Raw genomic sequence first — 24,448 nt, forward strand, 5'->3', positions numbered from 1 at the left:
AGAAAATAATTTACTGTAACTAACCAAATGACAGCTATAACTGCCATTCATGACTTTTAAAAAGTAACTTTTATCATATTTATTAAATATAAAAGTCAACTGTAAAAAAAACGTATGTCAATGTAGTTTCATCCATTGTAACATATGTACCGCTTGGGTGGGGTTATTCGTAATGGGGAAGCTGTGCAATGTGTGGAGCAGGGGGCATATGGGGAATCCCTGTTTCTTCCACTCAATTTTTCTGTGAACCTAAAACTTCTCTGAAAAACAGTCCATTAAAAGCAAAACAAAACCAGATGTAGTGCCAGAAGATCAAAGATAGTGAGATTATTGATATATTTTTTTTCTGAAAGTTTCCTCAAATGTTGTTTCTTTTCTTGCTTGTTATAAAAAGGAATACTTTAAAAATACATATTGCATTATCTCTAAAAAACTAGTTTATTTTTTCTGTGGTGGGAAAAAACCTATATGCTTTTTTTATAATATGTCTACCTATTTTCTAATCTATTTTGGGCCTATTTGACCAAAAAAAAAAAAAAGAAAAGAATTATTTTGATTCACTCACACCAGATGGCTTTTGTTGTGTTGGCTGTTATAGCTTGTTTGTTTGTTTTGTTTGTTTGTTTGTTTTACTTGTCAATCTAAAGTAAAAGAGTTCAGTGCCCCTAACTTAATAGTCAGGTATTGCATGTTTGAAAAATTGATGCGGCACACTTGTTGAAAATTGCTAACCTGTAGTATAAAGATCAGTGATAAACATTTTGATCTTGGGACCCCTTTACATGTTTGAGGTCCCCAAATAGCATTTGTTTTATCTATGTTTACTGTATCAGAAAATAAAACTGAGAAATATTTTAGTTATGTATTCGTTCATTTGAAATGCCAGTAATTTCATTACACAATCAAATGTTAATATTAATTTTTAATGAAAAATAAGTGTATCTAAAACAACAAACACTTGGTGAGAAGTGTGGCATTGTGTTAAAATTTTACAAATCTCATTAATCTGTATCTTAATAGAAACCAGTTTCTTGTAACTGCTTCTGCATCCATCCTATTGTAAAATGTTGTTTTAGATAAAGTACATAAAGAAAATATGGTCTTACATAGAGATGTAGTTAGAAAAAGAAGGAGATTTTGAATCTCTGAAAGGGTCACAGTGGCCCCTAAATTTTGAAAACCACTGATCTAGGTAATAATGAATCAGGGCATTACGGGATGGTCTTATTTCTAGCTTTTTTGGAGTTCTATTAAAATCATTGAGGATTTGGTGACTCTTTTGAGAGGGTTTTTAATTAATAATAATGCTTTGTATTTGAGTAGCATCTTCTGGTTTTCAAAGTGGTTTCATATACCTTTTCTTATTTCATCCTCAAAACAGCACTAAGAATTTTCAGGACAGATGTGGACTTAAAATACTTCATCAAGGGACACCTGATGATCTTGGTCAGGAGAAAGGAGGAATTACAGACCTTTCCAGAGCTTTTCTAAAACTTTGACAGTTCGTCTGGCTTATGGCAAAGCCAAGTGAAGAAGGGGTTATAGATTTTTCTTGGTAACCCATAATAATTCTGAAATGAGAAAATAGAAAATTTGTTTTAATGTGAGATTTAGACAAGATTTGTCAGGCTCATGCCTTCTTCCCTTTCTCCTTTTTAGGGGGACGACGTTCCCCCTAAAGGATTTATACTTTAGGATTAAAAGGATTAAGGTTTGCTAAAGGATTCTATACTTAAGCCTATTAAGTAAAATTGAGTGTGATACCACTGAGTAAGTTATGGCAAAGCTACAAAATAGTAATACTATTCTTTGAAATACTTGGGGGTGAAAGGCAGAGTTGCCGTTTGTTGTGTGTGGGGGGTTGTGCATTGAGGTAAAACGAGGTATGTTTGAAGACTGGCTAGAGAAACAGGAAAACTTAGAAACTGGTACGAGACAAGGCAGTTAATCTGTAAAATGGAGACTCTCCTTCCCACCTGCCACACAGAGTGGTTGTGAAGATTCAGAAGAACATTGGCAGTAACTTTACGAGATGGTCAGAAGCTGCACCTGGGGACCAGACACCAGTACAGCTTGCACTCTGAGTGGACATCTGAAAATAAACTTGCCAGATTACGAAGAATGGCTTAGCCAAATCCAATGACTTCTGCTTAGGGGACCTTCTTCACTTGGGGGCCTTTCAGAAATAAAACAATTCTTTATGTGAAATTTGGAGAAGGGGGTGTCATTGGAGAATAACTAATTATATCTGATTATATGCCTTATTATATGCTTTTCTTGAAACTACACAGTGGAACATGGGATCATTTATTGAATGGCCCCTGTGTGTTTCCAGGTGCTGGGGAATGATTGGTAATGGCATTACCCAAGGTCTTGGGCTCGTCATCAGTGGTCACTGACTGCCTGGTTTTACTTCCGTCGTCTGTAAAGTGTGATGGTGTCCCTATCATGTCTCTCAAGTGTTTGAAATCGATACTGTAGTATGATTGTGATTTTATGATCAAGGGACCTGGATTCTATTCCTGTATCTTCTATTAACTAATTAACTTTGTGGGGTTGGGCTAGTCAATCCACATCTCTTCTCCAAACCACCATTTCATCATCTGTAAAGTGATCTTTATAATGCAAAGTTCTGTGATTTTAAGATTATTTTATAATACTAGTTTTTAATATTTGTTTTACCAATTAGATTACAGGACTAAGGAATTTTGACTGGTTTTAAGAATTGAGCAGTTGCTTTCAACAGAGTCTAACCAAAGTGATAATTTGTATTTGTACAATGATATCGCATTTAGTTAACATGAAGTTTAGATTCTGTTCTCAGAAGGGAGAAAAATTGACTTTGAAATGTTGGTTTTTGGACATTTTAATTAAGCTACTTATAAAGCTGTAAACTCAAGCTCCATGGGGACAATTCTTGACTTTCATCTGTATCCTATAGGCATTCACTATGGTATATTTATCAAGAGGAATATCAAAATGTTAAAAGAAAAACAGGTTCCAAGCAGGAGGAGCTTTCAAGGCTTAACATGCTAGGGCAGAGATGGGAATAGTTTGACTTGAATACTTAAGACACAAGCTAAAAATTGGGCTTTATAGATAAAGTATGATTTTTGTAAACAGAATGTGCTCTTCCATTCATTCTGTTTATTGGTCTTAAGTCTAAGAAGAGGTTAATCAGTGACTTCCCTTCCTTTGTTGCAGTAACATGGCCAATGCCCTTGCCAATGCCACCTGTGAGCGCTGCAAGGGGGGTTTTGCACCCGCTGAGAAGATCGTAAATAGTAATGGCGAGCTGTACCATGAGCAGTGTTTTGTGTGTGCTCAGTGCTTCCAGCAGTTCCCAGAAGGACTTTTCTATGAGGTGAGTCGACTTGGGGAAAAGCATAAAGGTACCCTTCTTTTTTCCCCTCCCCTTTGCTCCCCCCTCCTCCCCTCCCCTTCTTTTTTGACGCACTTTCTTCCCTTTAAATTTTAGTGTCAAAAATTGTGTCGAAGAGCCAGGTACAGTGCCAGATATTTGGTACCTGTCGATTAGTGATGGCTTATACATGGAATGCCTTGACAGACTCCACCATTTATATTCTTCATTTCATCCTCCTATTTCAAAACCCACGGCACCGGTGACTCAACTTATCAAACGTGAGCACTTCAGGCTCAGCAGATAGAATTCTTTTGGAAGCTTCAGCCAGTTTTTCTGGCTTCTCCACTTAGGTCTCCATTTGCTTGCCCCTCTACACATACCTTCCTGATTCCTGCCTTTGTGTCTTCCTTCTTCTAAGAGCACCATTGGATATCTTCTCTGAAGGAGGGTATCTGTTACCTACTCCAAGACTTTCAGGCAACCAGTGGGGCCTTCCATGCATTTATTTGCTAAAGAGGATCTTGTTTGGAAATGAGTATTTTAGAGGGATACCCTGTCTATATTTAGCTCTTCTGCATGTCTTATATTCTTTTCCAAGTATTTGTTTTTCTTTTTCTTTTTAAAGGTTTTATTTATTTATTTTTAGAGACGGGAAGGCAAGGAGAAAGAGAGAGAAACATCAATGCATGGCCACCTCTTGTATGCTCCCCCACTAAGGACCTGGCCCACAACCTAGGCACGTGCCCCAGACAGGGAATCGAACCAGTAGCTCTCTGGTTCACAGGCTGGCGCTCAATCCCCTGAGACACACCAGCCAGGGCATGTTTATCTTGATCCTCTGGTGTTACCACGTGGTGTTTACTTCCTTTGTATTTATTCTTACTATGACTGGAACCCCCTTCTCACAGTATATGTCTACTTTTGTGACTGGTCTAGGGAGGCTGACCTCATGCTCTTAATGAAGATAAGAATGGGTGTGTGTGTGTGTGTGTGTGTGTGTGTGTGAGAGAGAGAGATAGAGAAATCAATTTGGTAATTTGCTTTTACCAACCTATTCCTTACATATTTGTATATATATGTTATTCATATGTGTATCTTTATATGGTAATACATGTACATAGAATTATGTTAAATCCAGAGATTGCTGCTTTTTGATATCTCCTTTTGCTTAACAGATTTTTAAATTTCCTGGTTTTACAAACCGTTCCTGAGGAAGGAAAAGGTAGTCATTAGTAAGTTGATTGCAACTCAGACAGAATTTTCCCATTGAAACAATGTCTCATGAAAGCGGAGTTCCCAGGTCAGCCTGCAGAAAGCTTTTTACCTGTTATGTTTACATTAAATACAGAACTACGGTGTATATAGTAACTTCACTCTGGGAAACAGCTTTGAGAGTTTTGATTAGAGAACACTGTTTTATTCACTCAGACACATTTTTAGCTCTAATATGTCCCAGAAACACTCAATTCACTACAACAAAAACACTAGCAGTAGGAATAGGAATTGTTTTTCTCTTTTCATTCACTTCGGAACTGCTTTCCTGTGCAGTTGGAATCTCTTTTTCTGTCAAGGCGGATGGCTCTTGGAGGGGGGTGGCTTTTTGATGGGAATGGCAAGTGAGAGTTGGAGTGGGACCTAAGCAGAAAAGGCACAGTGTCCAACAGCAGGAGGGAACTGGGGGTGAAGGCTGGTTAGAGACCCCACCCTGAGGTTGTAGATGGAGCCGCTATTGATGAAGAGGATAGCAACTAGATTCAAGAAGAAAAAGGAGATTATTACAGGCTGAGGCTTGGGAAGAGAAAGACAATGTGTAAAAAGACCTAAAGACCTGCTTCGGTAGACCCTTGACAAAACAGTCTCTGTTCTCTGGGTAAGTACAGTGGAGGCAGGCCAGGACTAGCAAGGAAGGAGTTAAGACTCGCAAAGCACATTTAAGGGAACTCTAGGGATCTGCCTCCAGAGGAAACATTGTCTTCATACTTTGTAAACCCCCTCCTTATCCCTACCTATGTTTTTTCATGAGGCCCAGAGAGGTTGAAGTGTCCTTGATAACAGCATATTTGTGACATCAATGGAATTAGAATCTAGTTTGGTATCCTAATATTCGATATGGTATTTTATTTCTTATATATTCTGTTCAAATGTATGGTATTTGTATTGAAATAGATAATTACAGCAAAGGCCTTAAAAGAGATTCCCGAGCAGCAGTACAGAAGAACTCAAGAGAAAAGGCAGGATATGTTTTTTCAAACATTTTTTTTTATCATGGTCTGCTATTCCTTCTCTAACTTATTTTTCCTATATTGTCCATTTGTTTTCCATTTTGGAATTAATGATATTGTTAAGCACAATCACCTCCTAAGCTCCTGGGTCCTATATTTAGGTCCTGTCAGGTGCCTTGTGCTTAGTCAGAGGGAAGGCTTTGTAAGAGTCTTTAATAGAACGGAATAAAGCATGACTCATACTTGTCATCCTGCCCACCCTTCACTCCTCTTTACTTCAGGATTATAAATAGCCTCCCTGGGCTTCTCTAATAGTGTTCCAGAAGATGTTATCAACACCCACAACTAGTCTGTTAATGGGCTGTTGTCAAGCTTAAGCTCCCTAGGGTCCTAAAGAAGATTGCTATTTTAGTTGCATTTACAATTAAAACCCCTCATTTAGTCCAGAATAGACCTTTCCTTTTGGTTGAATGATATTAGAGAAGAAGCTATCTAAGACTTCTGAGAAATAATCTGCATTTTCAGTTATATTTAGCAATAAATTGTTTTTCGGAAAGGAAGCTCAAAAACTTACCTGGCTTGCTTTCCATTTGAGAGACAACTCTGTGCAGCATTCTTGGTGGTAATAGTAATTACATTATTTCTTCTCTATACCTTTGCTGTGGCTTTTGTCTTACCATTAAAATACCATCCTTCCTTCATTCCCACAGCCCTTATCTTTTCTCTAGAAGGCTAGCCAAGAAGATTGACAGGTGGGTTTTTTGTACTTAAGGTCCCTTGAAAGTAGGATCCCCTTTTTGTTGTGGAATATTTTGGATCAGATAGCCAAGACATTCTTCACTTTGACTACAAAAGCAAATCTAGTCTAAGACTTGTTTCCTATCAGTATCTGGGATATATATCTGGAGATAAGCTCATCCAGCTCAGATATGTGTGGCTCATCTGCAACTCTGCTTAGAGTAATTTAACACCAATCTGGAGTATTACCAGCATTGGCTTTGTACTCAAGATGACTTTGAATCCCACTAGATTATGTGGTTTAAACGTGAACTTAACTTCCAGTCAAGATGGCAGCATAGGTAAACACAGTACTCACTTCCTCCCAAAATCACATCAAAATTATAACTAAACTACAGAACAACCATCATACAGAATTGCCTAGAGTCAAACTGAATGGAATTCCCACAACTCTGGAATTAAAGAAGAAGCCAAACAGACTGGTAGGAGGGGCAGAGATGCACAATGAGCTAGATAAAAATTGGGAGGAATATCCTGGCTGTGGAGATCCCATGTGGAGTGAAGTGTCCCAGCCCCACACCAGGCTCCCCAGCCTGGAGTTCCAGTGCCAGGAAGAGAAGTCCCCATAACTTGTGGCTGTAAAAACCAGCAGAGATTGAGGCTGAGGAAGGCAGAAGCATCAGGAGTCCCAGGCAGTTCCTCTTAACAGGTCTGCAGACAGACAGACTTGGACGTACTTCCTCTGACCTCCAGCATGGGGGCACCAGAGACACCAGAAGATCTGGGTTGCATGGCTCCAAGGAGAGATCTGAAGGGTCAGCTGCCAGGGGCCCTGTGCTAAGTCCCTATCCCACACCACCCATAGGCACCACTTTCCCTGAGTTGAGCATGCCTGTTCTTATAGCACCAGCCTGTACTAACCCACTCCTCCTGACTCCCTGTAGCCCTACCCTGTCAAGCTTGTTTCCTGCAGGAAAGCCTGCCCGGCTGTAGCCAGCCTGGATTGGTGGTGCACTTTTTCTTAGAAAGCTATTGTCAGAGACTTGGACTGGCACTAGGTTGTATGTTTCCAGAGCAATCACCGTTCTTCCCTCCCTGTGTGTCACTGGCACCCATCCTGCAACAGGAAACCCACTGGCCCCATCCTCCCAACTCCCAGTGGCCCTGCCCAGCTGACCTCCAGTCCTGCAGAAAAGTCTGCTGCCTGCACCCAGTTGGGACCCGCAGTGCACTCTTTCTTGGGAAGCAATGGTCAGAGACTGGACACTGAGTGGTATATGGAGTAAGGGCCTCTTTCTTCCTACTGAGTACCTGTCCAGTGCCATCCCTAAACAGGATTCCCTGTCTTCCTGACCCTGGTTGCCTTGCCCTACTAAAGCTTGTGCATTGTGGAAGAGACTGCAGGCAGTAGCCAGCCTGGGCCCAATCTATAGACTTTGTTTAGAAGGCGCTCAAGGAAATCCAGGCAGTGTTGGGGTGACAAGAGTAGTCATCTGGTAGGAGCAGTTCTTGGAGATCCTTAGCCCTTTCACTGATCTTCCCCCAGGCTCAGAGCTGGTGGAAGCCAAGCTTTGTATACTGCTTGGTCCCTGCCACACACACTTAGGCCCAGTAGAAGGAGTCACAAACTAATGACAGCTTAGTAGTTTCAGATAAGTATCCCAAGGCCATTTGTAGGCAGCCTCTGGCATTCACTTGCACTAGGGTCCTGCCAAGGTAGGCCCAGAACCAACATAACCAGTGATGGGCTTCAGATCACAGCTGAGCCCTTCCCAATTAGTCATACAAGTGGCGCATGCAAGGGAGATCCTGGGAGGAACTAGACCATGCTGGGGCTAACTCCACTTCAGGTGGCAGCCCACCACAATGGCTCATACACTCTGGTCAGAGTCTGTCCTCATAGTCAGCCAGCTTGAGGGTTAACCCCACCTATGAGTGGACCAACAGTCTTCCAGTGTTGTAACAGGAAGGTGCACCTAACTCATACAAGAGACATTCCTAGAACACCTAGGTCAGAAGGTCAGGAAGATTTTACCATTGAGCCCCTCAAGATACCTAATGCATAAGACTACCGTACCAAGATTTAGAGACATAGCAGATCTATGTAATACACAGAGACAATCATATAATGGCAGACAAAATGGGGAGACAAAGAAACATGCCCTACGTGAAAAAACAGAAGAAATCCCCAGAAAAAAACTAAATGAAATGCAGGCAACAAAGCTACGAAATGCAGAGTTAAAAACAGTGGGTATAAGGATGCTCAAGGAACGTAGGAGAAGGGTGGATGAACTTAGAACTTAAACAAAGAGATAATAAGCATTAAAAAGAACATAGAAACCATAAAAAGAAGAACCAGTCAGGAATGAAAAATGAATATCCAAGATGAAGAATACTAGAAGGAATCAATAGCAGGTTAGATGAAGCAGAGGATTAATGATTTAAAGGACAAAATAACAAAACACCCAAGCAGAACAACAAAAAGATAAAAGAATTTTAAAATATGAAGAAAGTCTAAGGGATGTCTGAGGCAACATCAAGCATAACAGAATCTGCATCATAGGGGTACCATAAGGAGAAAAGAGAGAGCAAAGGATTGAGAACTTGTTAAAAGAAATAATGATGTTACTAACCTGGTGAAGGAAAAAGACACACAAGTCAAGGAAGTACAGACAGTCTAAAACAAGATGAACTGGAAGCAGTGGCCTTAAATGACACTCCAGACAAGATGGATTTAATCGATGTATTCAGAGCATTTCACCCCAAAGCAGCAGAATATACATTCTTTTCAAGTGCATGTGCAACATTCTCTACAATAGACCATATGTTAGAACACAAAACAGATCTCAGTAAAGAAGATTGAAATTATATCAAACTACTTCTTCAATCAAAACAGTATGAAACTAGAAGTCAATTACAAGAAAAAAACTGAAAGAAGCACAAACATGGAAGTTAAAGAACATGTTAATAATCAACAAAGTTTACCAGTGAGATCTAGGAAGAAATCAAAAGTTGCCTTGAGACAAATTAAAATTAAAACACAACACAAAAATGATGGGACACAGCAAAAGCAGTCCTTGGAGGGAGATTCATAACAGTGCAGGTCTGCCTCGAGAAGTAAGAAAAATCTCATAAACAATGTAATCTTACACCAAAAGGAACTAGAAAAAGAACAACAAACAAAGCCCAAAGTGAGGAGAAGAAAGGAGATAATAAAGACCAGAGAGGAAATAAATGAAATAGAGTAGTAAAAAAACGATACAAAAAAAATCAGTGATACTAGGAGCTGGTTTTTTTCAAAAGATAAACAAGATCTATAAACCTTTAACTAAAGTCATCAAAAGAGAGAGGTGGAGGCCCATATAAATAAAGTGAGAAATGAAAGAGGAGAAGTAACAACTGATACCACAGAAAAGCAGAGTATAAGAAAATATTAGTAACAACTATATGCCAACAAATTGGACAATCTGGAAGAAACTGATAAATTCCTAGAAACAAGCAATTTTTCAAAACTTGTAACAAGTAGAAGCAGAAAACCTGGACAGAAAGATGACAACTAATGAAATTGAAGCAGTAATAGGCAAGCTCCCAGCAAACAGAATTCCTAGACGGCTTCACAGGTGAATTTTACCAAGTATTCAAAACAGAATTAACAGTTATCCTCTTCGAAGTATTCCAAAAAAACTGAAGAGGATGGAAGACTCCCAAGCTTATTTTACAAGACCAGCATTATTTTAATTCCAAAACCAGATAAAGACACTATGAAGAAAGAAAATTGTAGGCCAATATTCATGTTGAACCTGAATGCAAAGCCCTCAACAAAATATTAGCCAACCAAATGCAGCAGTACTTTAATGACCATATACTGTCATCAATTGGGATTTATTCCTGGTATGTAACGTTGATACAACACCCACAAATCAATAAACATGATACATCACAAACAAAATGAAGGATAAAAATCATATAATTATATCAATAGGTGCTGAAAAGGCAGTTGACAAAATCCAGCACCCATTTGTAGTAAAAACTCTCAGCAAAGTGGGAATAGAGGGAACATACCAAAACATAATAAAGGCCACATATGACAAATGGACAGCCAACATCATACTCAATGGGGAAAAACTAAAAGTGTTTCCCTTAAGATCCAGAATAAGATAGGGATGTCCACTTTCACCACTCTTATTCGACAGAGAAGTCCTAGACACTGCATTCAAACAAGAACAAATGAAAGGTACCCAAATTGGAAAGGAAGAAGCAAAACTCTTTATTTGCAGATGACATGATTCTGTATGTAGAGAATGCTAAAGGTTCGACCAAAAAACTGCTGGAACTGATAAATGGATGCAGTAAAAGAGCAGAATACAAAAACCAAATTTTCAGAAATTATTCCCTTTTTGTACACTAATTATGAGCTATCAGAAAAGGGAAACTAAGAAGATAATCTCATATACAATTTCATCAAAATAATAAAGTACCTACCAATAAATTTTACCACTGAGGTAAAAGACCTATATTTGGAAAATTATAAGATACTGAAGAGAGCTACTGCAGAAGATACAAATAAATGGAAATATGTACTGTTCTAATGGATAGGAATTACCATTATTAATATGTCCATACTACCCAAAGCAATCTGTAGATTCAATGCAATTCCTTATCAAAATACAAATGGCATTTTTCACACAACTAGAATAAATAATCCAAAAATTTATATGGAACCACAAAACACCCCAAATATCCTCAGGAGCCTTGAGAAAGAACAAAGTTGGAGGTATCACACTGCATGATATCAAACTATACTGCGAGGCTATAGTAATCAATACAGCAGGTACTAACGTAAAAACAGACATAGATCAATGGAACAGAGTAGAGAGCCCAGAAATAAACCAATGACTACATGGTCAATTAATATTTGTCAAAGGAGCCAAGAACATAGAATGGGGTAAAGTCTATTCAGTAAATGATGTTGAGAAAATTGGACATGTACATGCAAAAATATGAAACAAGACCACCTTCAACCACCTTCTTACACGATATACAAGAATAAACTCGTGCAGGCCAGGTAGCTCAGTTGGTTAGAGTGTTGTCCTCATATACCAAAGTTGTGGGTTTGAGATCCAGTCAGGGCACATACAAGAATCAACAAATGGATATATAAATATATGAAATCACAAATCCCTCCCTCCCCCATGGCCCTCCTTCTCCCTGTCTCTTCCTTCCTCTTTCCCTTCCCCTCTCTATGGTCAATAAATTAAAAAATATTTTATAAATTTTTTAATTTTCTTATGCTTTCATCTGTTATTCTTTTTAATTAATTAATTTATTTTTTCAAATACATTTGTCTCTGCCTACCCCCCACCCCTTTCCCTTGCCCCCTCCCTCCCTCCCTCCCTTCCTCCCTCAGCTCTTACCCTTTGGTTTTGTCCACGAGTCCTTGCTATATGTTCCTTGACTTTCCCCTTCCCTTCCTTTTCCCCTGCACCCCCTCCCTGCTTCCCTCCTGTCTCTGTTGATTTCTTTTCCTTTCAGTGTTGCTGGTCTTATTTTCCTTGCATCTTTGTACTCTTGGTTAGGTTCCGCTTATAGGTGAGATCATATGGTATTTGTTTTTCGCCCCCTGGCTTATTTCGCTTAGCATAATGCTCTCCAGTTCCATCCATGCTGTCGCAGAGTTCAGTACTTCTTTTTTTCTTTCTGCTGTATACTATTCCATTGTATAAATATACCATAATTTTTTGATCCAATCATCTACTGATGGGCATTTAGGTTGCTTCTAACACTTGGCTATTGTAAGTGGTGCTGCTACGAACATTGGGGTGCATAGGTTCTTTTGAATTGCCGTTTTGGGATTGTTAGGGTATAGTCCCAGCAGGGGGAATCACTGGATCAAAAGGCAGTTCCATTTTCAACTTTTTGAGGAAATCCCACACTGCTTTCCACAGTGGCTGCACCAGTCTGCATTCCCACCAACAGTGTACTAGTGTTCCCTTTTCTGCACAGCCTCGCCAGCACCTGTTGTTTGTTGATCTGTTTATGATGGCCATTCTGACCGGTGTGGGGTGGTACCTCATGGTGGTTTTGATCTGCATTTTTCTGATGGCTAGTGACGCTGAGCATCCTTTCAAATGTCTCTGGGCCCTCTGTATCTCCTCCTTGGAAAAGCGTCTGCCCAGGTCCTTTGCCCATTTTTTGATTGGATCGTTTGTCTTCTTGGAGTGGAGCCGAGTGAGTTCTTTATATAATCTTGGAGATCAAACCTCTATCTGATGTATCATTAGCAAATATATTTTCCCATAGGGTTGGCTCCCTTTTCATTTTGCTGATGTTTTCTTTAGCCGTGCAGAAGCTTCTTATTTTGATGAGGTCCCACTTGCTGATTCTTTCCTTTATGTCCCTTGCTTTAGGAGACATATCGGTGAATAAAAGCTCTTCTATCCGCCTTGAGTTTGTTTTTGTGTATGGTGTCAGCTGATGATCCAATTTCAATTTTTTGCATGTAGCCGTCCAGCTCTCCCAACACCATATGTTGAAGAGGCTATTATCACTCCATTTTATGCTTCTGCCCCCTTTGTCAAATATTAGATGCCCATAGAGACCTGGGCTTATTTCTGGGCTTTCTATTCTCTTCCCCTGGTCTATGGAACTGTTCTTGTGCCAGTACCAGATTGTTTTGAGTATAATGGCTTTGTAGTACAGTTTGATGTCTGGTATTGTGATCCCTCCTACTTTGTTTTTCTTTCCCAAAATTGCTGCGGCTATTCGGGGTCGTTTATGGTTCCATATAAAGTTTTGAAATCTCTGTTCTATTTCTGTGAAATATGTCATTGGTATCTTAATAGCGATTGCATTGAATCTATAAATTGCTTTGGGTAGTATAGACATTTCGATGATATTAATTCTTCCAATCCATGAGCACGGTGTGTGCTTCCATTTATTTGTGTCTTTCTTAATTTCTTTCTTCAATGTTGTATAGTTTTCTGCGTACAGGTCTTTTACCTCCTTGGTTAAATTTATTCCTAGGTACTTTATTTTTCTTGTTGCTATATCGAATGGTATTTTTTTTCTGATTTCTTCTTCTTCTGTTTCATTGCTGGTGTACAAAAATGCCTTTAATTTCTGAATATTGACTTTGTACCCTGCTGTTTTGCCAAATTCACTTATTAGGTTGAGGAGTTTTTTGGTAAAGTCTACAGGGTTTTCTATGTTTACTATCATGTCATCTGCAAACAATGATAGCTTTACTTCCTCCTTTCCTATTTGGATGCCTTTTATTTCTTTTTTTTTGTCTGACTGCTGTGGCTAGGACTTCCAATACGATGTTGAAAAGAAGCGGTGAAAGCGGACATCCTTGTCGTGTTCCCGATCTTACTGGGAAAGCTTTCAGTTTTTGCCCATTGAGTATGATGTTGGCTGTAGGCTTTTCATATATGGCCTTTATTACATTGAGGAATACCCTATTTATTCCCATTTTGCTGAGTGTTTTGATCATAAATGGGTGGTGGACCTTATCAGATGCTTTTTCTGCGTCTGTTGAGATGATCAAGTGGTTTTTGTCTTGTCTTTTATTTTTGCGATGTATTACGTTTATTGACTTGCATATATTGAACCATCCCTGCATCCTTGGGATCTGTCCCACTTGATCGTGGTGGATAATCTTTTTAATGTATTGCTGGATGCGGTTTGCTTATTTCTGGGCTTTCTATTCTGTTCCCCTGGTCTATGGATCTGTTCTTGCCAATATTTTGTTGAGGATTTTAGCATCTATGTTCATCAGCAAAATTGGCCTGTAGTTTTCTTTCTTGGTACGGTGTTTATATGGTTTTGGGATTAGGGTGATGCTGGTCTCATAAAAAGAGTCTGGGAGTCTTCCCTCCTCTTGGATTTTTTGGAATAGTCTGAGAAGGACAGGGGTTAGCTCTTCCTGAAATGTTTTGTAAAATTCTCCCGTGAAACCGTCCGGCCCTGGGCTTTTGTGTGCCGGGAGTTTCTTGATTACTGCTCAATTTCCCCAGCTATTACCGGTCTGTTCAAGCTTTCTGTTTCTTCCTCCTTCAGTGTTGGAAGATTATACTTTTCTAAAAATTTGTCGATTTCATCAAGGGTTTCAAATTTCTTGGCGTATAATGGTTCATAGTAGTTTCTGACAACCCTTTGTATTTCTGTGGTATCAGTTGTAATTTGTCCTCTTTCATTTCCGATATTATTAATTTGGGTCCTCTCCCTTTTTTTCTTGATGAGTCTGCTTAAAGGCTTGTCAATTTTATTTATCTTTTCAAAGAACCAGCTCCTGGATTGGTTGATCCTTTGAATTGTTCTTTTCGTTCTGTCCTTCAGTTCTGCTCTCATCTTGACTATTTCCTTCCTTCTACCTGCTCTGGGATTTATTTGTTGTTTCTCTAGTTCTTGAAGTTGTAGTGTTAGGTCTTTTATTTGAAATGTTTCTATCTTTTTAAGGTAAGCCTGTATTGCTATGAACTTCCCTCTGAGGACTGCCTTTGCTGTGTCCCATAGGTTTTAGACTGTTGTCTGTTCATTTTCATTTGTTTCCAGAAATTTTTTGATTTCTTCTCTTTTCTCATTATTGACCCATTCATTGTTTCATAGTCTACTGTTCAGTCTCTATGAGTTTGCAAGTGTTTGAAGTTTCTCTTTGAGGTTGATTTCCAGTTTCAAGCCCTTGTGTTCCGAGAAAAAGTTTGGTATTATTTCAGTTTTCCTGAATTTGCTGAGGTTTGCTTTGTGTCCTATCATGTGGTGTATCTTTGAAAAACTGCCATGAGCATTTGAAAAGAATGTGTATTTTCCTTCTTTGGGATGTAAGGTTCTATATATGTTAGTTAAGTCTCTTTGATTCAGTGTGTCATTCAGCGCCACTATATGTTTATTAATGTTTTGTTTGGAAGATCTGTCCATTTTTGACAGGGGGGGGTGTTGAAATCCCCTACTCTCAGTGTGTTGCTGTCTATATCTTTTTTGAAGTCCTCCAACAATTTCCTTATATACTTGGGGGCTCCTATATTGGGAGCATAGAAGTTTACAACGTTGATGTCTTCTTGATAGAGTCTTCCTTTAAGTATTATAAAGTGCCCCTCTGGGTCTCTTTTTATGGCCTTTGTTTTGAAATCTACTTTGTCTGATACAAGTATGGCAACCCAGGCCTTTTTCTCTTGCCCATTTGCTTGGAATATTTTTTTCCATCCGTTTACTTTCAATCTGTGTAGGTCTTTTGCTCTGAGGTGGGTCTCTTGTAGGCAGCATATGTGTGGGTCGTGTTTTCTTTTCCATTCAGCTACCCTGTGTCTCTTGATTGGGGCATTTAGTCCATTTACATTGAGAGTTGTTACTGATAGAAAGTTATTCATTTTTTTCTCTTTGTACCTGTGTTTTTCTCTTTCTCACTTTTTTCCTTCATCTTCTTAAACCAGTCCCTTTAGCATGTCTTGGAGTGCTGGTTTGGTAGAGATGTATTCTTTTAGCCTTCTTTTGTCTGGGAAACTCCTTATTTCCCCTTCTATTTTAATGGAGAGCCTTGCTGGGTAGAGCAGCCTTGGGTGTAGGCCCCTGGTTTTCATTACTTGGAATATTTGTTGCCGTTCCCTTCTGGCTTGTAGTGTTTCTGTTGAGAAGTCAGCTCCTAGGGGAATCGGGGCCCCCTTGTATGTTACTTTCTCCTTCTCTCCTTCAGCCCCCTTGCTGCCTTAAGGATTCTCTCTTTGCCTTTGATAGTTGCCATTTTAGTGATGATGTGTCTTGGAATGGACCTCCTTGAGTCCCTCTTGAGTTGGGTCCTCTGTGCCTCCTGGATCCACGAGACCCTTCCTCTCCTCAAATTGGGGAAATTTTCCATCATTACTTTTTCGAGGAGGTTCTCTATCCCTGCTCCTCTTCTTCTCCTTCTGATATCCCTATTACGCGGATATTATTGCGTTTCAGGTTGTTCTGCATTTCCCTAAATGCCTCTTCCTTCTTTTTGAGTCTTTTTTCCATTTCTTGTTCTTTCTGGGAGCTTCTTTCTACCTTATCCTCCATCTCACTGATTCGATCCTCGGCTTCATCCAGCCTGCTTTGGATTCCTTCTACTGTGTTCTTCAATTCAGAAATGGTATTCTTCATATCCTCTTGTGTCTTCTTGATAGTTTCTATGTCCTTTTCCAGGTGGATATAGTGTGCTATAAGATCCTGCTGGTTTCTCTGCAGTTTCTCATAGTTCTCTTTGAGCTGGCTGAGCTCATTGAGCTTCCTTAGAACCATTGTTTTGAATTCAGTATCTGATAGTTCCCTTGCCTCTATTTCATTCAGCTCTCTCTGTGCGGAGTCCCCTTTTGCAGTCATTTGGGGGGAACTTCTTTTTCTTCCCATTTTTGTGAGAGTCTGTTAGTTAGTTAGTTATTTTTACTTTTGCTTCAATTGCGCCATCTATATTTCCTGCCTTTTTGGATTAAACTTCTACGGTAGTAGTTGGGTCGGGGTTTTTTTTATTCATTCATTCATTCATTCATTCATTTATTTATCCTTTTTCTTTCTGGGCCTGCCTCTCATGATTTCAGTTGTTGACCCTATATGGCCTTGGGTCATTTGTTTGAGCCTTCCATGAGTCTACTGTCTGTTTCTGACTCCTGCTTTGGTCAGCTCTGTGACCCCTTCGGCCAGGGATTGACTATTTCTGTGGATCGCTCTGCACTCTCACGCTGGCTCCTTGATTGCGCTCCCCAGCCGGGCAGGATCCCCCGCCGGCCTGGTCTTGCGCGTGCTTGCCCCAGCCCAGGGGGCTTTTTTGAGACCTTGCATACTCCTCTTGCCCCGCAGGCTGGAGGGCACCCCAGCACTGGTCTGTTTAGGGTCTTCTATTGTGTGCTTTCTCCACTTTTGGCTCTTTGGAGGTGTTGCCTGCCCTTGCCAAATGGAGACTACGGAAATGGGAGGAAGTCAGCTCCAGGTCTCTCCAGTTAATCCTGTCTCCAGTCTCTCCTCCAGGGACTCTGGGCAGCTCTGTGACCCCTTGGGCCCAGGATCTACTATTTCTGCAGACTGCTCTGCACTTGCGGGGCTGCGCGGTCGATTTACGCCTGCCCCTGCCGATCTGCACACTCCCTCGCAGGCCCAACCTGTGGGAGGCCTTGCCAGCCCGCGCAGGTCCACCCATGCGCTCGCCAACCCTTGCCGGCCACTAGGCGCGACTGTGCATGCCTGCACTGGGTGGTTTTGGGCTGTCTATTGTGTGCTTTTCAGCTTTTGGCTCTTTAGGGGTATGGCTTCTTCCTGCACAGTGGAGGCTAGGAAAGGAGAAGGAGTCGGGACTCCCTGTTTCCTCCCCCCATTCTTTCCCCAACTCCTCCGTTTCCAGTCTCTCCTCAGGGGTCTCTGGGCAGTTTTGTGACCCCTCCGGCAAGGATCCACCACCTGTGCCGACTGCGTTTCAATCACAGGCAGTCTGGTTCCTGTGCGCCCCTCTTCTGCGTTTTTGGGTGCGCGCCCTTCCAGCCCACAATGGAGACTATGGAACAGGGAGGGAGTCGGGACTCCCCAGTTCCTCCTCCCGTTCTTTCCGCAACGCCTCCGTCTCCAGTCTCCTCTCAAGGCTCTTCCAGCCAGTCTGCGCTTAGCCCCCCAGCTCAAACGCGCACAAGCTGTGTGCGGAGCACACAAAAGGCAGGTTAATTGATTCCCTTATGCCTGAGCGAGATGGTAGCTGCAGAGTGGGATGTGCGTTATAACCGGGGCTCCACCGGCCGCGGTCGCAGTTCTCTTCACAAAGTTTTTCTCACCAATCTTTTCCCAGGCACCAACCCACCCTGCTGCCGCCTCTACCCAGAGATCAAGGAGTGTGGCTGCCACTGCAATTTTTGCGTTGGCCCTTTAAATGTCTCTTTGCATCCCCAGCCACCTGTCTCTTACAGAGAGCACCCCTAAGCTTTTCGGGGTTGTGTTTTGTCTGTATTTTCCTAGTTTTAGTTGCTGTAGTTTAGAGGTCCCTGTTTATGATTCAGACCCCGTTCTTCTCGGGGGGAGCTAACTGGCCATCTCAATGCCCCTCTGGTGCTGGTGCCTGTGGGCACCCAGCCCACCCTCTCGAGCCTCCACCACACTTCTCACCCGCTGGGATGTGTGAGAGTTGAAACCACTGTGTGTCCGCAGCTCCAAGGCTCCTCTCCCACTATTGTTCCATTGTTTTCCGGGTGATTACTCCACTATTTAGTCGCAATTCCAGTTTGGTCTTGGGAGGAGGAGGTCAGCATGACTCCCATTCACTCCTCCGCCATCATTTTTATCAATAAATTATAATTTTTTAAAAATAAACTCAAATTGGATTAAAAGACTTAAATGTAGGGCTTTGAAACCATTATTCTCCTAGAAGAAAACATAAGCAGTAAAATTTTGAGCTAATTCTCTTAGTGTATTTTTTCTGTTATATCTCCTCAAACAAGGAAAACCAAAGGAAAAAATAAACAAATTGGGCTACATGAAACAAAAAAGCAAAGTAAATCATCTACAAAACAAAGACAGCCTAGTGAATAAAAAAGAATGATACATCTGATAGGGGGTTATACCCAAAATTGTTAAGGAACTCATACAACTTAACACCAGAAAAATAAACAACCCAATTATAAAGTGGACAAAAGACCTGAATAGACACTCCTCTAAGAAAGGCATACAGATGGCCAATAGACATGGAAAGTTTGTCAACATCATTAATTATCAGAGGAACACAAACCAAAACCACAATTAGATAACACCTCACACCTGTCAGAATGCCTATCAATAAATCAACAAACAAATGTTAGCAAGGATGTGGAGAAACGGTAACCCTCATGCACTGTTGGTGGGAATGCAATTGGTGTAACCACCATGGAAAATAGTGTGAAGATTCCTCAAAAAACTAAAAGAACAGCCTTATGACCCTGTATTTTCACCTCTGGGGGTACATACTGAGAAATCCAAAAAACTATTTTAAAAGAATGTATGCACTCTTCTGTTCACTGCAGCATTACTTACAATAGCCAATGTATGGAAGCAGCCCAAGTGACCCATCAATAGATGAGTAGATAAAAAAGCAGTCGTACATATATATACACATTGTAATATTAGTCAGCCACAGAAAATGAAATCTTATCTTCTGCAACAGCATGGATGGACCGAGAGAGTGTTATTCTAAGTGAAATAAGTCAGACAGAAAGAAAAGTACCATATGATATCATTTCTATGTGGAATCTAAAGGACAAAATAAACGCAAAATAGAAGCAGACTCATACAGAGAAGAGACTGACAGTTGTCAGAGGGGAGGGATGTTGGGGAGCTGGGTTAAAAAGATGAAGAGATTAGCAGTTTAAATTGGTGGTTACAGAACAGTCAGGTATAGATTGCATTATAGGGAATAAAAATATCATCATCATAACTATGTATGGAAATAGGTGGGTTCTTGAGGCATCAGGGGACCACTCTGTAAAGTACATGATTTTCCAACCATTTTGCTGTACATCTGAAACTAATACAGAATAACATTGAATGTAAACTGGAATTGAAACTTTTTTAAATGAATTTTTAAAAGATAAAATGTTAATATATCAACTAGGACTACATCAGACAATTTTTCTTTTATCCTCACCAAAGGACATGCTTATTGATTAGAAAGAAGGAAAGGGAGGAAGAGAGAGAGGGAGAGAGAGGGGGAGAGAAACTTCAGATGTGAGAGAGAAACCTTGATTTGTTGCCTGTCATATACTCCCAAACCAGGGACTGCTCATTCATGCCCCAACCAGGGACCTAACTGGCAACCTAATTGTGCCCTGACAAGGAATCGAACCTGTGACCTTTCTGTTTATGGGACAATGCTCCAATGAAATAAACCACACTTGCCAGGGCCAGACAATTTTTAATGTAAACATTTGCAGGCTATACTTAATAATCTCGGTAGAGTGTGTCTAACTGCTTGTTCATCTTGCACATTTTTTGAGCTTTGTCATGCCTGTATGCAGAGCAGTGAGTAAAAGAAAAGCATTTTTAAATGAGCACAACAGATCTCAGTTGTGGGTGAAATTCTGTTTTTAGTATCACATACAGACCATTAACTTCATATGTTGGTTTAGGCCAATGTGCTGTTTTTATTTCAAACCTACAAAAAAGTTGAAAGAATAGTACAACGAATGTCATGTACCCTACACATCTCGCACTCACGCATGCACCACACCCATTTTTTGGCAAACATTTTGAAAGTAAGTTGCAGGCATATGACATCGAAAGAAGTTACTTATAATTTTCTACAAGATTGACATTTGCCTTCGAATATTTGTGAGGATGATTAATGATTTGACTGTTACCTGAGTTTTTTTAAGGGGGGGAGGCAATGGAAAGGTCATGTTTTAGAGATGATTTTCAGGATACTGGCATTGCCAAAATGTCCTATTATTGAAAGTTTAAATGCTATTTCCAAGAGCAGACATTAAAAGAAAAAAAAAGAGCTCAATTCTCTCCCATTTAAGTATATACGGTAGTGATTGACTCACTTCTAACAGGGATGTAGAAAGGGTAAAGTAGTAACTTTGCAGTGGAGAAACCTGGAAGATCTTATACAGGTGAGTAAAGTTAACATCACCAGTAAGAGTAAGTCATGTTGATATCATGTATTCCCCAATATGATGCATATTATTGCATACACGTAGAGCATATTACCTCTGTGATATTCTTCACCAAAACTATAGCTTTGGTGTAATCATGAGACAAAGTCACAAAGAGCACTAAACAGATTACTTGGCCAGTACCTTTCAAAAGTGTCATGCAAGACAGGACAACACTGAGGAACTATCACAGATTGGAGGAGTCTAAGGAACCTCGATTGATCTGACTTCCGTGAGATTTTGTGAGTGGTATTTATTCATTTTTTTATTGACCTGTCCATACATTTAACAAATATTTATAATATTAATCAACCAGTTACAATGTACCAAGCACCATGTTATATTTTAGGAGTACAATGATGAGCAAGAAAGACTTGGTTTTCAAGAACTTACCTAGTGTATTATACTGAACTAACGAAGCTTTGAAAATTAGATATGAAAAACTTTATAGTTTTATGGACTGCTTGGTAATAAGGAAAAATTAAATCTATCTGAAGACAGATTTTCTTCCCTCCCCCAAATCCACTGAAAACTAGAATGGATGATGTTTAAAGTGCTTTAGCACACTGCCTGGCACTTGGTAAGAGCTTAATAAATGGAAGATGCTAGTTTTGCAAAATAATCATGATGTGGTTTTATAGAGTACACATATCTACAGCAGTTCCTAGCACAATGCCTTGCCTTTAGAGGGTGCTCTGAGTATTTGTTGACTGAGAGAAGCTGTTGATGAAACTGCAGACTAAGACATCTGTCTGAGTAACTCCATATCTATAAGGAGGATTTTTCAGGACCTCAACATTTTTCTGAGCTTTGTACAGTGGGGATAGAGGATGGATTTACTATTGGTATTAATACATGGTCAAAAAGGAACCCAGTAGTACAAGACTAATGTCACTGTCCTGCATCCAGTAATGTTACCTCTTCATCTGTCTGCAAATGAGCAATTCTGAAGTCAAGATCACATCATGTTTTAGCAAAGAAACCAGGGTTATCTTTTCATCTTGATTTTTAAGTTCTGATAGAAACTCCACAATAATTTAAGAATTCTAGGTTAAATTCTCTATTGCTCTGCAAAGAGAAATAGAGAGGTGGTGGATACAGGGGAAGAAGTCCAAATTATGGGGTCTGACAGCCTTGTTCAGCTCCACTAGCTTTGGTACAAGTTACTTAATCTTTCTGAATTTCAGTTTTCTTAAACAAGAGGATAATCACATGTGTCTCACAGAGTTGAGTTTGAACCAAGGTAGCACCTATAGTACCCAGTCAGTTATCCTACTCCCTTCCTCCACTTCCCAATGGACACTGCTTCCGATAAGTAAGGATTCCACACAGTATAACAGAGTTCCTCATCCTCAGCACTATTGACATTTTGAGCTGGGTAATTCTTTGTCCTGTATATTGTAGGGTGTTTAGTAGCATCCTTAATCTCTACCCGCTAGATCCCCAGTTGTGACAACCAAAAATATCTCCATTCATTGCTAAATATCTCCCAGGAAGCAAAACCACCCTCATTTGAGAACCACTGCACTAAAACGAGGACATCCCTTCAAATGGGTAGGGAAGTTCACTGTGGTAATAGCAAGCCAGTTCTAAATGGGTATATTTCCCAAGTTGTTTAGACAATACCCTACGCAAAACAAAAAGCTTTTTATAGTCCTGTCTCTTTAAGAATTTGACTGCAGTCACAGTAAATTCTTGTGCCATAATTAGAAAGTACTTCTAGAAAGAAGTCACTTAAGAAAGACCCTAAAGGGAGCCTACATTTCTTGTTTAAATTGGATAGTTCATCACTCATTTAGCAGAAGGCACGATATATTTTCTGTGTAGTAATTAGAACTGTTTTCCCAAACTGAAATTTTTCTCTATTGAGATATTCTACTTCTGCATTTTAATTTTAAATAAATTTTCAATAGTAATGATTGTCATAGTGTTTTTAAATTTACCTGTATCAGAAGACAGTGGTCAAGGTAATAATAAAAACAAAGCGAACATGTTAAAACAATAATAGGTATTGCTTTCTACCACTCTCACCACCAAGAGTTGAGATATTTCTTCACAGTTCAGGTGAGTCCCTTGAAGTTGGGGCTCATGTGGCTTGTGTTGCTTCACATTACTTCACCTTGCCTGGAATGTAGTACTTTATGCATGAATAAATGCCCTATTATTGTTAATTTTGTAAGACGTGTGAATTATGTTAACATTTTTATTTTTGAAATAATTGCCTAATAAACCCCGATTATGGGGGTTTTACAAACTGTTTTTCATGTTCTTTTATTAGCTTCTCACATGAACCCTATAAGTTAGGTATTCTTACTCACAGTTTACATGTGGCTATGAGTCTCAAAGACCTTGCATACAGTTAATTGGTGGGCAAGTAGTCAAATTAGGGTTTTATCTCAGGCCTGCTTATATCCACAGCTTTGTTTTCCTCCATACGATGCCCTGACTCTCACTGAAACTAAAATAGTTTCCTAGGAGTGATGTTTTATGTAATTGATGGGTAATGCTCTCCTGTGTTGCCATCACTGTGCTTTGCTCAGTCACTCCCTAGAGTTTCGTGGAGAGCCCGCCTTGTGCAGCATGCTGTATGGACCACATTACATCCTAGTTCCAGGAGTGAATGTGGTTTTCAGAGTGATTTGGTTAGAACTTGACGACACCTTTCATGCTTCTTGTTCTCATTTTCAGTCTTGGAAATTTGAGGGGTTGTATAAATGTGTGAGTTATATATGATTAGTGGTCTTAATTTGGTATTGTAATTATCTTCAGAGGGAAATCTGTTTCCATCAGTGCTGGTTTACACAGGCTGTCAGTATCCCCAGTCATTCTCCAGTACACATGGAGAAGTATTTGTAAAGTGACCAAATCATTGTTGGCACAAGAAGGCTGATTAAATGCCCTTTCCAGGAGGAAATACCTATTCAACCCAGAGACCCTAATACCAACTATATATAGGCATATAGAGGTTCCTTAATCTAAGTTTGTGATTATCTCCAGTAAAAGGATTACCTTAATTTATCCTGAGAAAATACCTTCGGGAGTGAAATTGAACCAGTAGTTACAGAGGGATATACTTCGAGAAATACTACAGACTGGGATGGATTGAACCAAGAACTAGGGACTTGGTGTGCAGCCTTTCAACCTAGCACAGAACATACATAGGGCTGGGTTCTTGGCTGATAGGTCAGATTCCTTTTTCTCTGCTTCTTAGTTTGAATATCCCAAATGTATCCTTTGTTTCCTATATCACAAAATGCATAACAGGAAAGACCAATTTATGATGAGAGGTTTAGTAGAAAGATGTTTTCCAAGAGATTTCTTCATTCATTTCCTTTTATACTGAATCATGATTACTCATGAAAGCTGAAACTTGAGAAGGAAAGACTTACTGTTGGAGAGGAAACTTTCCAACAAAAAGAGGTGCTTATCTGCTGACCCACTCACTTCAATTTATGACAAACCGGTACAAATGTTAAAGATTTTCAGCATTTGCACTTGACTTGAAATGA

The 24,448-nt window shown here is 39.9% G+C and overlaps 1 protein-coding gene across 6 annotated transcripts in view; it reads left to right on the plus strand.

The window, feature by feature from the left end:
• LIMS1 (LIM zinc finger domain containing 1) overlaps positions 1-24,448 on the plus strand; it is a 167,933-nt gene that overhangs the window by 123,837 nt on the left and 19,648 nt on the right. For all 6 annotated transcript variants that reach the window (XM_054592019.1, XM_054592018.1, XM_054592016.1 and 3 more), the window contains exon 2: positions 3,205-3,364. In XM_054592019.1, the coding sequence (XP_054447994.1) occupies positions 3,205-3,364 (160 nt within the window). The remainder of the gene's footprint in view (positions 1-3,204; positions 3,365-24,448) is intronic.

Source organism: Pteronotus mesoamericanus, unplaced genomic scaffold (assembly GCF_021234165.1).
Source record: "Pteronotus mesoamericanus isolate MK-2021 breed Mesoamerican mustached bat unplaced genomic scaffold, CSHL_Meso_final scaffold_31, whole genome shotgun sequence".
NCBI classification, from domain to species: Eukaryota; Metazoa; Chordata; class Mammalia; order Chiroptera; family Mormoopidae; genus Pteronotus; species Pteronotus mesoamericanus.